This window comes from Anomalospiza imberbis, chromosome Z (assembly GCF_031753505.1).
Source record: "Anomalospiza imberbis isolate Cuckoo-Finch-1a 21T00152 chromosome Z, ASM3175350v1, whole genome shotgun sequence".
NCBI classification, from domain to species: Eukaryota; Metazoa; Chordata; class Aves; order Passeriformes; family Viduidae; genus Anomalospiza; species Anomalospiza imberbis.
In genome coordinates this window covers 67808360-67824653 of record NC_089721.1, presented here as the reverse complement: position 1 = coordinate 67824653, position 16294 = coordinate 67808360, and the positions used below count along the sequence as shown (strand labels likewise).

The 16294-nt window shown below is 43.6% G+C and overlaps 1 protein-coding gene across 4 annotated transcripts in view; it reads right to left on the bottom strand.

Moving 5' to 3' along the window:
• KANK1 (KN motif and ankyrin repeat domains 1) overlaps positions 1-16294 on the bottom strand; it is a 96662-nt gene that overhangs the window by 15559 nt on the left and 64809 nt on the right. For 3 of the 4 annotated variants that reach the window (XM_068176775.1, XM_068176777.1, XM_068176778.1), the window contains exons 1-2: positions 12966-13122; positions 9349-12000 (exon numbers count right to left, since the gene is read on the bottom strand). In XM_068176775.1, coding sequence (XP_068032876.1) covers positions 9349-12000; positions 12966-13035 — 2722 coding nt within the window. In that variant the 5' untranslated portion in view covers positions 13036-13122. Of the gene's footprint in view, positions 1-9348; positions 12001-12965; positions 13123-16294 lie in introns of those variants that run through there. The other variant, XM_068176776.1, reaches the window with a different exon arrangement.

Here is a 16294-nt window from a genome sequence, read left to right as displayed (position 1 = left end):
CCACTCTCTTCTTGCTTCCAATGATGTGTGCCTCTATATTACTTTTTGCCTTTGTATTCATCAAGAACTAAGGCACAGCCTTCTCACTCAAATATGAGCGGCACTGCACAGGGTGCTAACACAATGTAGTAAGGTGAATTCCAAACATCAATTTTTAGACACACAGCTACATCTCTGTCTAGCAAGCTGTTCTTGTTAGACTGCCTTTCCCCCTTGTTAATTCACCTCAGTGAATTTTTCCTACAACAGGACATAACGAAGCTGATTTTTCCAAACACTGTCACTTCCCAGCACCACTGCCTCCTTTTTGCTCCCATTCCCACCCAAGTCTCTGAACTTACAATCGAGTCTCACCCTGTATGCATTTCCCAAATCACCCTTCTCCAGCAGTGAGGCCTATTGCCCAGTCCCACCACAGCTTACAGCTTCTCCAACATACAGGGGAAGCTGTCTGCAGGAAAAGGCATGCAGCAGGGTATTGACAGTCATGTCACTACAAGCACAGCAAAAAAGCTTTTTCTTAAGAGTAAAATGTGTGTGTTTGTGTGTGTGTGTGTGTGTGTGTGTAAGGAGGCAGCAGCTTCCCAGGGCGTCCTGGGTAGGAATAACCCTTCTAGAGACATGTCTGAACACCTGGACACTCATGAAAAGCAAGAGGGAAGTCCTGCACTTGCTCTCCCACCATTCCCCACTTTTCAGCACAGACTGACTTTGGTCAGGTCTCTTCCCAACAGCAAGCATCATCCCTCATCCAACAGCTGAGGAGAAGAGGGCTGCCAAGATGATAAAACACCAAGCCAAAACCCATGATTTTTAAACTCCCTTAGCAGAAAAACAAGGGAACTGTCTCTTTGCTTGCCTGGAGCTGTGATAGGTACAATTAGAGTATCAAGCACAGTAACTACTTCCAGCTGCAGCTGATGGTGGCTGCTAGGGCTGGTTTTACCAGGTCACCCCTTCTGCTCCAGACTGGCCTCTGAGGACATGGGAAGGAGTGAAGGAAACCTGCTCTGAAGCACGCAGGGACATGCAAAGTTCCAAAGATGCCCAGGTTTGCTTTCAGCAGAACTGTCTGCATAGTCTGCCAGACAACACAGTTCTCCTACTAAAGCAGCTGTGAAAACCATGGTGTGTCTGGAGGCACAGGTGGGCTTGCGCATGCCAGAGCTGAGGGCAGGATTCTGGCAAGGCAAAGTGGGGCTCCAGCCTGAAGTGAACCAACAGCAGCACCTGGTGGACCCTTGTCATGCCCCCAAAGCCTGAGCCTAAATTTTCTTAGGTGTCTCCCTCCTGCCTTGGGACAGGCAGGGGAGGGAGCTGTAGGCTAGGACAGGCAGAAACGAGGACAGAGCAGACCTCTCTCCCCTGACTCATAGCCTCCCCTGAACCTGCCACCAATGCAACATGATTTCAATACGTTCCCTCTTCTGGTACATGCATCATTGGCTGAGAGGCACAACACTGAATTCAGGATACAGGGCATGATGTCCATGCCTTCCAATGAAGAAGAAAAGGGTTCTTCTGCTAATCTGGCCCCTGGCACCTGACAAAAGAGGTGACATCAGCACTTGAGGGCAAGGAGACAATATATGTGCATTAGGCAAATCAGTCAGTGCACTCATTCTCCCTGCAAAGCTCTTAGAAGTCTACACTTATTGCATGAATAGTACCCAATGATGAGGGAAAGACAGCTTTGGGTCCAACTCAGTATTAATGCTGCAAGCTGTTAATTATAATTTAATATCAGCTCCCAGGCCTTCCCCTTTTCAAGACAGCAAACATGAAGACACTTGATAGCACTGAATCCAATCACTGAGAAAAAGAGACAAAGGAAGGAGCTGTTCCATCCAACATTATGGTCCATGATTTAATAGATTAATCTATTGCTGTGCAAACCAAAAAACCAAATGAACAGAGTTCCTTCTTTCTACAACAAAACTGCAGGGCTACTCTTATGGCTGGAGGTAGCGCACACCTCTCCAGTGTGGAAATGAAACCCTGGCTGAAGATCACCACCGGTCTACACAGATCTTAAAATAGACTGGTCCTCTCACTTCAGAGAGATCTCAAGTATGCTTGAGCAGAATCCTTCTCCAGGTTGCAGTGCACAGCAATGACAGCATATCTGCCAAGAGGTCAATACTCAGTCAGGCACTACCTCCAGACAGAGACCCCTGGGACCCTCAGAGACTCTCCAGACAGAGACCTGCCTTGACGATATTCCTTAACTTACTGTTCCAGGCAAATACTACAGACCTGACATAAGTTTCTAAGTATTGACATAGAATAGCAAACTATGGCAGGGACTTGTCAAGAACTTCTAATGCATTTTTCAACACAGTAGAGGATTTTGGAAAACTTCAGGAGTAATTTAGAGGCAAAAGTATGACGCAGCAAAACAAAAAAAAACACTTGCTAACTTCATCTGTACATAAACACTTAGGCAGAAAGCTGCTCTCATCAGTTTCAGAGGGAAACTGTGGGGTTGGGTTGGTAAGATATTAACAGTGTGAAAGTCTTTTTTCTTTAGCTTGGTAGCTAAAGAAAAGGTTTGCAAGGTGTGAAGTTGTGTTTTCAAGGTTGTTTATTTCTTCTTATTTAAAATATTTTCTTTTTGACTTGTTGAGGTCTACTTAGTACAGAAGCTATGGCCATCTGCTCTGAGCCCTGGGCATCTCCTACATTATATACTCAAAATTACGTGTATTATGTTTACAGTTCCTGTACCAATACTTAAAATCTATGCTGGACAGTGTGTCCCTATCCTAGACCAATAGAAAAGTGTCACTATCACACTGAGACATGGAGGACAAGAAGAAGGAAGAAAAGGTTAGGGTACGCCCTGATTCCTCTATATTGTATCTTTGAATTACATTCTAAAAAACTCTAAAATTACACTTTTTAACCTTGTGTCAGTTCCCTTATTACACTACTTGAACCCTTTTGGCTTATAATTTTTCATATAAGGTTGGCAGTCTCTCCCATGGGCTAAAATCGAAGCCACAGGTGTTTCTGACTTGTTGCCAAGGTCCCTGAGCCCCCTGCCAGGGTCCCAAGACACCCACAGCAGCCAAAGGGAAGTTCTGGACTCCGACAGGTAACAAGAGATTGGAGCATCTTCAGGGGTTTAGCTCCAGTGGTTTGAAGGAATGAGAACACCTATTTTTAATTTTTTAGAAGGAATCGTATCTCATAAATCACTCGTGCTTCTTTTGAAAATCTCACCACTTTAAACCAGGGTGACAGCAAAGCTGCTACAGAGAAGTAACAGATTACCCATGCCATTTCTGGCACCTTTAATATCTGTCTACTGTTATTAGGATACAATTTTCCTTCCTAATTGCATATCTTCCCTTCCATTAATGACAGCACAAGTAGTCATGCTGTTAGCTGGTTCAGGGAACTCAACAGACTTTTCTGAATTTGTGATGAACTCATGCAAACAGAAGTCTGGCCTTCGCCTGCTTTTGAAATCTTCCATTTAGTTTGACAGAAGCAAACCTAAGTGTTATCATAAAAACAATTTAGCTTGACAATACTTTATCCCACTGCAAATCAAGAGAAGTGTAAGCAAGTCTGGGGGATTAAATACCATCAGGATGAGAACCTAGATCTCTGGCTGGAACATCATAGCCTTCTAGTTTAAAAAAGTGCACAAGCTTTTTATTATGTGGTAGCTGCAACAAGATTTTATTTTTAACCTTTTGGTCAGTGCCAGCATATATATGCACAATATGTTTAAAATGGTCAGTGATACAAGCTATACATTCCTCACTAAAGACAGTGCACAAATACTGTCTGGAGTATATATAGCAAGGAAATACTTCTCTTTCACACTGTATGGTTTCTTTACAGTAACAATAAGCTAATTACAAAATGATTTTAACTGAAATACTCTCCTCCAGTGTTTTTAAATTGTCATGCCTAAAAAGTGTTTTTTAAAAATAGAAATTACTTTAATGCACTTTCAATTTGGTCTATGTATCAGAACTGTTAAAGAATAAAACCCATTCTACTAAGGTACATAAAAAGGCAGTAATGAGCAAACATATTATGTTTAAACATTTACAACTACTGATAGTAACCCATCCAACTGATGAATGCAGTACCTTCACAAGACTAGAGAGTAGTTTCATTGTAAAAGGTACTTTTGAGCCATTCCACGTTAAATGCCAGTGAATTTAAATTTCAAACCAAAAAAATTGCCACACATGAGCTTTTTATACAATAAACTGACAGAAGGCAGATTCTCTTGGAGCCCAAGCATAGGCAGATGTTCAACTACCATTTAGCTCCAGGGAAAACACTCCTCCTAATAGGATAAAGGTTCTAGTAAAAGCTGAACTGCAAGAACAATCTCATTTTCACTCTCACTTTAACCATTTTCTCTGTGCTGAGAAGTTGTTTTTTAACCCCAAATTAGATTGTGAATCCAGCTTGTTGAAACTGGAAGTTAAAACCAATTATTTTCATTAAACATGACTGACCACAAAGATCACACATCTTTGAAGCAGGTAATCATCTTATTTATAAAATGCTCTATTTTCCAAGACAATTGTGCGTGAAGCTTGGTGAAAGCCATCCTTCATCTCTCTGAGGAGTGGTGGATCAAAGCATTTCATGATGCTGGGCACAGCAGGAAGGTCAGCTTGGAGTACTTCTTTCTTTCTCATTCATGTGGATTTGATTTTATCAGCTGACACTTTATTGTTGCTGAAATATGACAACACTTCTTTGGAAAAATGGGAATCTCTTGCTATTAAATATTCATAGTTGTGCCTGTTACCATGGGAGTGGAACTCCAAACAGAACTCAGTGCCTGAACATTACATCCCTTTGCCACACCATAGGGAGAGAACTGGGGCTCTATCTAACAGACAGCTTAGGAGGCTGCAGATTGCCACTCTATAAGCAGCAATAAAAAGGGAAAAATAATCTATACTGTGGCAAATTATGCTGTCTGCTAACTGAAGCAGAAGCCAGGAGATACAGCAGTTTTTAGATTCAAACACTACATGTAGTGCTACCATTAAGCCAAACCAGCAAATATTACAACGCTAATAATGACAACAGTAATGAGCTTGTGTTAACATATGACCAGGGAAGGTACATCAAACCTCTTAAAAGAGGTTTATGGAGGCTGGTGCCATTTTTGAACAGCATTTCAATTTGAGCTTCCCATGTTGTCACAACTAGCAGAAACCACCTGCCACAGTAAACATGCAGAAGAGGCACTGTATTCTCTGAGACACAAGCCAGACGTGTAAATAAACAGTACTCATGTAGCTCTTAGGTGGGACCATCTGCGTGGCTGTTTTGCATCATGCATGACCTTCCAGAGAACATGGAAAATGCTCCACATCTTCCCAGCAGACTGATGGATGTATCCTGTTTGTAACAGAAGCAAGAACATCTATACAGAAACTTGACCTGGTGATTTAGGCATGCATCTATGGCAGCTGGAGATGCCTTCCTTCACCTGCCTAGACACAAGCACAACCACTGTGATTTGTAGCAACCCACAGATTTACAGGATCACCACCATACCTGTGCCATATCAGTACAGGCTTCTGATCCTCAAGCAAGCCCTGAGTCTTCAGCTGCAATAGTTTGTGCTGCCAGGAGAGAAGTTACGAACCTGTCAACACAATCTTCAAGAGAAAGGTGTCTCAAACAGAAGAGCTGCGAAGAAAAACAGCTTTCTCCAACTGCCTGCATTACAACTGACAGCACAGAAGACGACGACTATGTTTACACTGTCTCAGTAGTCCGACACACCAATTTTGGAGAACCAGAGCCTTCCCACATCACCGTTATTCTTTTGGTCTTTCCATTGTCCCTCAGCCTGCTTCCCCAGCTCTGGTTAAAACTTAAAAGCGGAAAACCTTGGAAGATTTTTTACCAGATGGCACATCAAGATTTCCAAACCCTCTAGACACTCTGACATGACATGCTTCCTATTTTCTTTCACTCCCTGAAGTTTTAACTCAAGAAGCTGCCTCCTTCCTCATGATGACTAAGTAGCGTAATGCTCCTACTGGGACACTCAGTCAGGATTATTATAAAATGTGACAATAAAACTGATATCTGAAGATCACTGAGGCTAAATAGCAATGCATTTTCAGGTAATTTTTCAGGGCAATGGCAGATCAGTTGTTCTTAAATACCATTCTTGAAAACTCTCTGCCAGTGAAAGACAGTCGCCTAGACTTGTGAAGACTTGTGAAAAGTCCATGTAATTAGAACCTGTACAAATGACATTAGGCTTCTGGCTGGTATCTTGCAAAACATATCATATGAGCATTAAAATATAACATCCTGAAAATTCTTTAAAAATCTAGTGCAACAAACAGAGGTGATTAATGTGCTCGCCTCCCTTCAGGCTTCCTATATACTGTCTAGTCTAAGAATATGGATCAGTTAGCACCTAGGTTTGTGACCCACATCCATATGAATAAGCTGGACACACAGGTTGCAAAGTCCAGCTAACATGACTTTGCAGAGTGGAAATGTGCTCATCTGGCCAGCGGGTTTGAATTCCCTAAGGTCACTAGAGCTTCTGAAAGACAGTACATATGTAAATAGCATTTGCCAAGTTACAGAAGGGAAGGTGATTATTTTGCAACAAGTAAAATACTAATTGCTAATAGACTTGGCTCAGAGATCATCTCAGTGGTCTAAGGTGTCTGGAGATGAAAACTGCCAGCCTGTGTCCTGTTCAGCAGGCTCCAGCTTTCCTGCCTATGTCTCCATCACCTGCAACAAGCTATGTCAGGGAAGGTGAGATGGCAGAGGTCCCTGCAGCACACCCAGTCTCCCCAGCAATTACAGGGAGATAAATCTGTAAAGCTGAGAACTCAACTGATGTGCTACCTCAGAAGCAGCACAGACCACTGATCCATTAGTATGGCATTCTGGTACCCAAATCATATGCCTCAAAGTTAGCTCAGGTATTTTGTGCCCTTAAAGAAACTGGCCTCTAAGACACACTTCCTAAGGATGCTCTTTGAATAAAGCATTAAATATAATGTTACTGATTCTAATTGGAAATTGACACTTCAGCCTGTTTTTCTAAAAAAATGAGGTATGTGCAGTCACACTTCTCTCAATAGCTTCAACTCAGTTGCTTATTTGAACTAAAGTGGAATAGAGACTCAGTGGTCTGAAGGCTTTTTGTGTTTATACAAGCTTTACAGAAATCAGTCTGAGATGCCAGGCCTGGAGAAAAGGGCACTGGCTGAGGTCACACACACACCTGATATGCTAAAACCAAGAGATCTAAATGAGGAAAAAAACTTATTAAGGGCTCACAAGCTATCATGAAATACTGGTGCACGGAAAAAGAAAGGCTTTATTAGTTCCAATGATTACAGAATTATTCAAGTTAGTGTTTCATTCAGCAAAAAATCCCTCTACAGAAATATATAACACATGATCAGTAAAAGTATAGGAAAGGGCAGCAGGACCAGCAGATAAATGTATTAAGGGCAATATTTTCAAAATTAATAGAAAGAGATAGGGTAACATTTCAGGCTTAAGATCTCTTTTCCACTCCAATTCTCCATGGGTCTAAACTGTTACAGACCATAGCTTAATTTATGTATGCTGTCCAGGCATCCCTCACCAGAGACTAAAAATAAAGAAATTTTACACCTATCATCCACAGCTAAAGATAATGGCATTACAAGTGAAAATAAAATTATTCCAAAATAATTTTATCAGGAATGTGAAATCTGAATCCACATATTAACATTTTTAGTAAATATGATCTGTTGCTCCACCTGTGTCTAAATGCTTTCGAACCTCTTGACTACACATTTGATATTGTGCAGTAAAAGCTAGAAAAGGAATTAAAGATTTACAGCTATTGATAACTCTGGTTCACTGTTTTACAGACACTTTTGATATCTGCTAGATACCCTTATTATTATTATTCTATCACTACTTGTATGAAGACTGGAATATAAAATGCATACCAGAAAAATAATAATATTGCTTATACAGAATCATATTGCATGTATGCAGACAGAATATAATATGTTTTCCTTACTGCTACATAAATGTTGCTTATTCCTTCACTATGAGAACCTAAACCTTTTAAGTTTTTTAATTTAGCTTATTTTATTATGTGGATGGTTCTATTTAGCACATCAACAGATATGCAAAAAAAAACAGATTTACCAAGCTGCATTTTAACAAAAATAGGTAAATTTTAAGACACTAAGCAAGCTGCAAGAGCTTTATATAACTATTTGAATTAGCCAATAACATAATGCTGACATTAAATAGTACATACTCAGGGTTTTTTTTTCCCTATTCAGCATCTACAGGACATGCATTTGTGCCAGTCTTTGCCACCTCCTTAACCCCATTTCAGTCACTGTATGGCAGGAGCAATAATAAAGTAGCTAACAGTCACCACCAGGCACCAGTAATGTGGTTGTATTCACCAATGTTTAAAAAAATGGCTAAGTTTTAAACTGGACTATCAGACACATTAAAAAAAAATTAAAAGTACTCAACTCTAACTCAGGGAATAAAAAAATCCCTCAAAATAATTGTCTATATTTTTACGTTAATAAATAAAAGGCAAGGAGTGTTTAAATTAAAATTCTTGCCTTTACTGAATGTCACCAAAACCTCCAGTAGCAGTTATGCCTTTCAAACACAAGGTTGTAACTAGGGATTATGACAAACAGTTACTGGAACAGAGAAAGCCCAAGATGTGACTTCTGTGAAGTGCTCTGGAGTTGCCTATTATAAAGCAATCAGCCTGTTGGAATAGGGAAAGCACACCACACCTCTCTCTCTGAGCAGCACAAAGAACAAAGGCAATGTGCCTTTGGAAGAAACACTACAAAATCTAGGCAAATGTCAGTGGAAACAAGTCAGTTTGATATCAACACTGTAAGTGACTTTCAGCTCTGTCAAATCTGACACTGTTGTTTTTAAAAACCTGCATGTCAAGTTTAAAATTCCAAACCCATAAGAATTAACCTGATATACTCCTGAAGTTATAACATTAAATCAGCGCATTGCACAGTGGTTAAACCTTTCAAAATTTTAGACACCTCTCTTGTGTGGTCAGAGACATGGCAACATCATCAACAGAACCTTCAGAGCCTGCTGGAATGAGAGAGATAAAACTGCTTCTGCTTTTTCAGCTACCAGCAATGGCTTGGACGGAATACCCAATGGGCATTCAACAACAATGTTATGCTCTGTGCTTCTTTGGGAAGGGCTACGCAGTGGCTTCCAGACTAATAGAGAGCCTCGTAGGCAAGTGATCTGCAGCCCTGGGAAAGAGCCAAACAATACACCAGATGTGTGCCTCAACGCTGGGCTTACCTGATGAGGTGCTTCTCTCCATGCACTGCTTCTGAAGGTCCAGGCTACGCAGCTCCTCTGTACTGGCGTATTTCATGACAGAGTTGATGGAGGTGAGGGTGCTGATGAGTTGTGAATTGAGAGATCCAATCTGGGAGTGGGGCTCCCCAAAGGCTTCTGCCAATTCACTGTAATTTTCAGCAAGCAGCATCTGCTGTTCCTGCAGCAGCTTCTGCACACGTTCAATGTAGTGATCCAAGCCTGTTCTCAGTTCAGATGGAGGCAGAGGGCTCTCTGACTGACTACCGACTGGGTCGCACACAGATTCTCCCCCAACACCTATGCTCCTGGTGCCAGTTGGGATAACTGGCAACGGAGGGGGTCCACAAGCAATGCTCCTCATTTTAAGACCAACCAGGTAGTTCTCATAAACACTTATCTGTCCAATGCCACAGTCTTTGGTTTTTATTGCAGAAGGCTTTTCAAAGCCAGGGTGGCTAGAGAGCACAGTGCCCACTCCAACCGAACGCATCTTAGCAGACTTGTGTATGTCCTTCACCCGGCCATCCCCTACTGCCACACTCCGCAACTCCACACCATCAGTGCTGGTCTGTTTATCACAGCTGCTCAGAGTGGTGTTAGTCCCACAGTCTGTCAGGCAGGCCACCTCCGTGCCGGTGCACTGGCTCACCATCTCCAAAGCAGTGCTGGTTTGCTGGCTAGCTGTGGAAGGCACAGCCATCACCATTGCCTCTGCCCTTGGTACAGCCTCTGTGGCTGTTTCACGGGACACGTGTTCCTTGGGCACACAAACCACCGTGTTCACTGAGCAGTCCCCACAGCCCACAGACCTCACTGCTCCAACCGCCTGTGCCATCTGGCAAGGGCTCGGCACCTCTGATGGCTCCTCTGTGTTGACGCCTGTCTCACAGACGCTGGTCTCTGTGCCCACGGACTTATCATGCAGCTCCATGGACCTCCCTGTACCCTGATCTTGCACTTCTACCCTCTCCCTCACCAGCCATCGGCTCATCAGCAGCTCGGGGCCCACAGCTGTGCTCCGTGTGGAAGGTCTGCAGAAGGTGCCGATGCTGCTTGTTTGTAGATGGTTTCCCACTGATGAATCAGCAACATCCACGTGGTCTCCCACCATTTGGTCTCTTGTTTGTATGACAGCCTCCACCATCCTACTGACAACATGGGGTTGAGCCATCACGGCTTTATCCAACTTCTTTCTAGACCCAGCTGCCTGCAACTCCTGTTTTAATTTTGTCATTTCCCTGTCATGGGTGGTTTCCTTTAACTGAACCTCTAGTCTATAAATCTTCTCCTTAAGGGCTTCAATGGTCTGCTGCTGAAGCTCTATCTCCTTCTCAACCTCTGTAGACAATCCAAGCATGGCCTCTGTCACCCCAACTCCACACTCCCTCACTGCTTGCTCTGTTCCCACAGCCACTTCTTTGTGTTGCCTTGCAGATCTGTGGTATATAACAACATCGTTCATGTTCTCATCAGCACCCACAGCAACAGATCGGGCTTCTTTTGTCAGGCTTTCTCTGTTCACTCGAAGGTTTGCTGGACTTTCGTAGTTGCTATCTTGGATTTTTTTCTCCAGGGCTTGCATCTCAGCAGTCAGCTGCCTGAACTCCTCTATCCTCTGAGAGCTCTGCTCCACACTCTCCATCTCTTCCTCACAATCTATATACAGTTCTCCACCTCTTCTCACCTGAGACATGTGTTCCCACTGCTCTGCATTTCCTGCACTATAGGATCGCTTTCTGAAACAGCATGTGTCATTTTGAGTGGCTTTCCTGTGGTTTTTCAGTTCAGCCATCATGTGCCTCTTCTCCTCCTGCAACACTGAAATTTTGACCTGCAGCACAGGAATAGTCTTGACTTGCTCCTCAAGCTCCTTGAGACGCTTGAGGGCAACCGCCATTTGCTCCCTGATGTGCTGCAGATGCATCGGGCTCACGTTGGTGACCGGTGTGGATATTCCCGAGCTCATGGGGCTGTGACGAATGGAGCTGCCCAACGAGGAGCTGAAACAGGCACCATAGTCGCTGTTCCCCTGATACCCATTTTGCAGGTGCTGACACACTTGACTGTACCCACTGGATCCCACAAAAGAGGGGAGGGAGCTTGTGGAGCCCATGCCTCCAAAGCTGGAAAGTCGAGGCCTGCGGACATCTCCAGGCGTGACCTGCATCATCCTCTCTTGCTCCAGTCGCCTCCGTGTTTCCATGAGGGTTTTTGTTACAAGAAGGTTGTGCCGAGGAGGCCGGGGAGAGGGAGGAGGAAGCTGTTTATTCTCTGGGACAGTTAAGTAGGTGGGAGATACTTCAAAGGAAACTGAGGGTTTGGCAGGTACAGGCAAGGTTACTTGACACCTCGTTGCCAAAGACTGCTTGTTCTCATCACTATTCGATGAAGAGAGAGACTCTGTGGAGGTCCAGTCACTGCACTGGCCACCAGAGTTCTTAGTACCCACAGAGGCTGGTACAGCTTTCCTCCTCTTCCTCGTATTTAGTTTCTTAATGATATTTCCCTTTTGTATATCATCCACGTACTTCAGAAAATCCAAGTCTAGCTGGTAGCCATAAGGTGTTTCCACAAAATAGGGGTCTTTCCGTTCTTTTTCATCTTCTCCATTTATAGTAACTTCCTCTTTTTCTGGAAAAGAAGAAAGGGAATCAGAATTCAGTAAACCACATACTCACACACAAGCGTGGAAAGATGGGTGTTCACTGCATGCCTGAGGCTGAAACTGCTGCTGCAGCTCAGCAAACAGACCAACTTTCCGCTGACTGACCCTTAACACTAAATCCCGATTAACTTTTTAAAAGTTAATCAGTGGGTTTTCACATGCTGTGAAGTGCATACATAAATGTGAACACATGCATACACAGAGATAGTGTCTGTTAATGAAGGGGCGCAACCAGTATCTCAATCCTTCCAACCCTTCCTCAAATCTTTCCAGTCTTCCTATGCCTCACCAAGCTTTCACACATGCTATGTTATCATGTAAAGACCACAGGATTACAATGCACCACACGAATCATTTGCAGACCAACTTCTCTAGAGGGTGCATTCAAGCAGGCGATGGGAACTCTGACCCCGCTCCTTATGCAACTGATGCCACTGGACTTTACACAGCTCTGCAGCGCTGTTTCATGGCTCTGGGAAGTGCTGCTGCAACAGCAGCACCACCAATTTGCTCTCACCTCTGCTCATATTACTTCCACCAGCACTTCTGCCTCTTTCATTTTAAACTCCGTGAAGCTCCCACCACCACGACATGCAGCAAGATCCCCTTCCAGTAGGGTCCCGAACCCCACTGCTCAGGGACAAGTGCTATACAAGAGGTGCACCCACCTGCCCTCCAGCCGCAGGACTCATCTGTTCCTGAAGCAATCTAAATAAAAAGTTCAATACATCTGCTGGGTTTTCTCAGGCTGCGTCTTTATATGCAGCACTGCCATACAACCTCCTCCCCCGGCCTCATATTTGCAGGAGGAAAAATACAAATAAAGGAAAAAAAAACAAAAAAAACCAAAAAAACAAAACAACAAAAAACGGAAAAACAACTATTGCAAGTTATGCGCTGGAGGAATAATAAAAGCCAGCTTTCCGGTTACCTGACTTAGCCACATGTCTCTGCCCCCACACTGCAAATTTTCCAGCCACGCATGGCCGTCCTAGCTTCATGTGTCACACGCCGGAGCCCTGCCTCCCTCCGGCGCGCTCCTGCTTCACCCCATAAGGAAGAGCTGTCCTCCCCCGCGCTCCGCCCGCCGCGCTGCCCCCTCCGCCGGCTGCTACCGCGCCCCCTTTCGCTTCTCAAAGGAGGGGTCCGGGAGCCGCGTCTTCTTAAAGGAATACAAGCTTCAGGGAAGGAGGAGGCAGGGGGCAGAGAGGAGGGGAAAAAAGGAGCTCTAGACTTACTGCAACTACAGGAAGTGACTTAATGTTGTACTGAAAAGGTTTTCGGCGGGGGGGTGTGGTGGCGGGGGAAGCTCCTGTTTTTCCAATCTCCTTGGCATACTTAAAAGCTTTTCCTGCAAACAGTGTAACTGCTTTCACTGCGACCCATCATGCTTTTGACTACCACAGGACATCCTGAGCTATGGCTGGGAGGAGGACGCTGCTCAGAAGAAACCACGGTTCGGGAAAAGAATAGCATAGAGGCACAGACACAGGCACGCACATGTCAGACCCACAGCAGTGGGGCCGACCAAGTCACCTTAGTACCTCGGTTCTGCAGTGCAGACAGACACAAGCACTCCCCGCAGACCACATGCTTCTGCTGAAAGACCGGAGTGTCACTATGGTGTGGTTTTTACTTACAGATACACCCAAAATAGCTACCTAAATACCACTGGAAGCAAAAATACATGCATACAAAAACACTTCAGACACATAAGGACACACAGCTCAATGCTGTCCAGTAGGACTGCCTCAAATGTCAGGCAGGAGAACAATCTCCAGGACTCCCACTGCCACGGAGAGAATGAGAGCATATTCTCTAAATTACTCCTCTTCCTCCCTGAAGTCAGTCAGTATTCTGTTCCCAGATTCTCATGCTGGCTCCATTCCCTGCGGACAAACAACTCTCTTTTCCACACCCCACAGCTCCACAGCCAAGACTGGTCCTGCCTGCACCTTAGGTTTGTGCCCACTCTCTCCTTGACCCCCATTCCATGTACCCTTCTGGATTCTTTTTGCCTTCTCCTCATACTTCGTATTTCTCAACCATTTTCTCCCTGTATTTCTTAGATCCATTTGTTTGAACCACCAATTATAGACCAAAACCTGGTTATACTCTCACCCCTCATCTCAGGTTTAGTTCTAGTCACTTTACCCAGCCCATGTAAATTCAAGCTCTATCGGTTTTACCTGTTGTCCCGCTTTCCCCAGTTCCTTTGCTTTGCTTGTCTTGGTCCTTGTCTTCCTACCCAGCAACATCTCTGATTTTCCCATCACTACACCAGTGAAGTCAAACAGTTTCTCTGAACTGTCCTTGGGCACAATGTGTAAGTGTTGGATGGGGGAAGGAAGAACAGACTCTTCCTATGTGAAGGGCCTAGGACTCAAGAATTAATGCATCTTTGGAAAAATATTCATAAAACCTCTAAAAAGACATGCAAATCCCATGTTCAGTCATTGGAGTCAAACTGGGATCTCTTATGTATTTTGTTCTTCATGGAATTAAGATTGCTCAACAGAAACCTATAAAAAATAAATAGTAAGAAAGAAACAATCACACTGACACTGAATCCCTCACTAAACTTCTCTGCAACACATGCAGACAGCTCAGTGTCTTCACAGTGGAATCTCTCTGGTCCTCAGCTTAATCTGGCAGCATTGCCAGAACGCAGTTTGTTTGTGGTACAAGCACAAGATGTGCCTGGAGCTGAGTGCCTGCTGCCTCTCCTTAATACAGTGAGCATTCCACCCATGCGATCCCAGTATTGTCAGCTGAGCCCTGGATAGCTTCTTGATACGTTAAGACAAAAGAGGATCAGGCATGCAATCCACTACCACCGACACTGATGCAGCATACAGGAGCTTTGCCAAGGCTTTGTGCATTTTGTTGTCTCAAAGAAAAGGCCAAAATGGGCGTGCCTGCTAAACATAAAACAAAACAAAATGGATGGCTGTTTTTAAGCAATAAAAATGGTTTTGTTGGCTCCAAAAGGGGGAAAAATCTAATAAAAACGAAATTAATAAACACCTGGTAAAGGTGCAGCCTTTCCAGCCCTTAGGTCGTGGATAAACCATGGATACACTTAGTTCCTAGTTGTAGTGGCTGCGTACCAAATGTTACACCAGCAGGTATCCCAGATTAACCTCAGAGGAAGCACTGTCCCTTCATGTCCAAAGACCTCAAGTGAACTAAAGATTTCTATGCCCACACACATAGAAGTATTGCAGCAAATACCACACAGTACAAACATTCTTGTTAGGATCCTTGTCTCATTTTTGGCCAGTTGATTGTGGATACTGGTGAAGTTAGAGCTATTCCCTAGCCTATGTAGTATATCAGGCAAGTATTAATCACATGTGCAGATGCACAAACACATACACTTTTGTCTGTATAAATGCTGCAGACACTCTTCTTTTCATAGAAAAGGAAGGTTGGAAAAGACCTTTAAGATCATCATGTCCAAATGCAATGAGACACAAACACATCATGTTTTAAAGCTAGTACCAGCAAAGCAGAACACACTGTGAAGCACAGAGACTTCGTTGTGGTACTGTCATTATTAATGCATTTCTCCAGAAGTACACAAAGACTTAATTTCCCTCTCCCTGCTACAGGACAACCATGGGCAGGACACAAGTAGCATTTAAAAAATGTACTCCTCGCTTTGTACTGCTGGGACTGGCTCTGTCCAAACATTCCAGTCTTGCCAATTTCTATTAAATTATATCCTATCCAGTGCGCTACAAAAGAACATCAGTATATTAAAATATTGAGTCAGCTTTACTGGAGTCCACACTAATCATGGCAGCTTTCAGGCCAGGAGAACTGGAAAAAGAATAGAATATTTAGTTTCTGTGCTACAAGACTTCTCAGGAAGACAAAAGCATGGGAAATGTGGGTACAACATTGAATTTTGGTTCTGCATGCTAGAAAACCTTTATTGTGGAGCTGCCTTGGAGCTTCCAAGAAGAGCAAAGAGAAGCAACTGAAGATGTGTTTCCAACACTGCAAGTCTGAGGTGCCTTGAAAAATACAGATATCATATGTTGAGCCTGTTGTCCCCATCTGGTTATTATATCTGCTCTAATGCATTTTTATAATGGATCTGACTACTACTAAACAGTATTTTTCATTGAAATATTGTTGTCAATGACAGTCTCCTTCCAGAGTTATGGTGTAAGACTATTCATAAAGAATGTTGCAAAGGAAGAAATGCAGAAGTAATAGTTGGCATAAATGGAGTCAATTTGTATTTTTGTA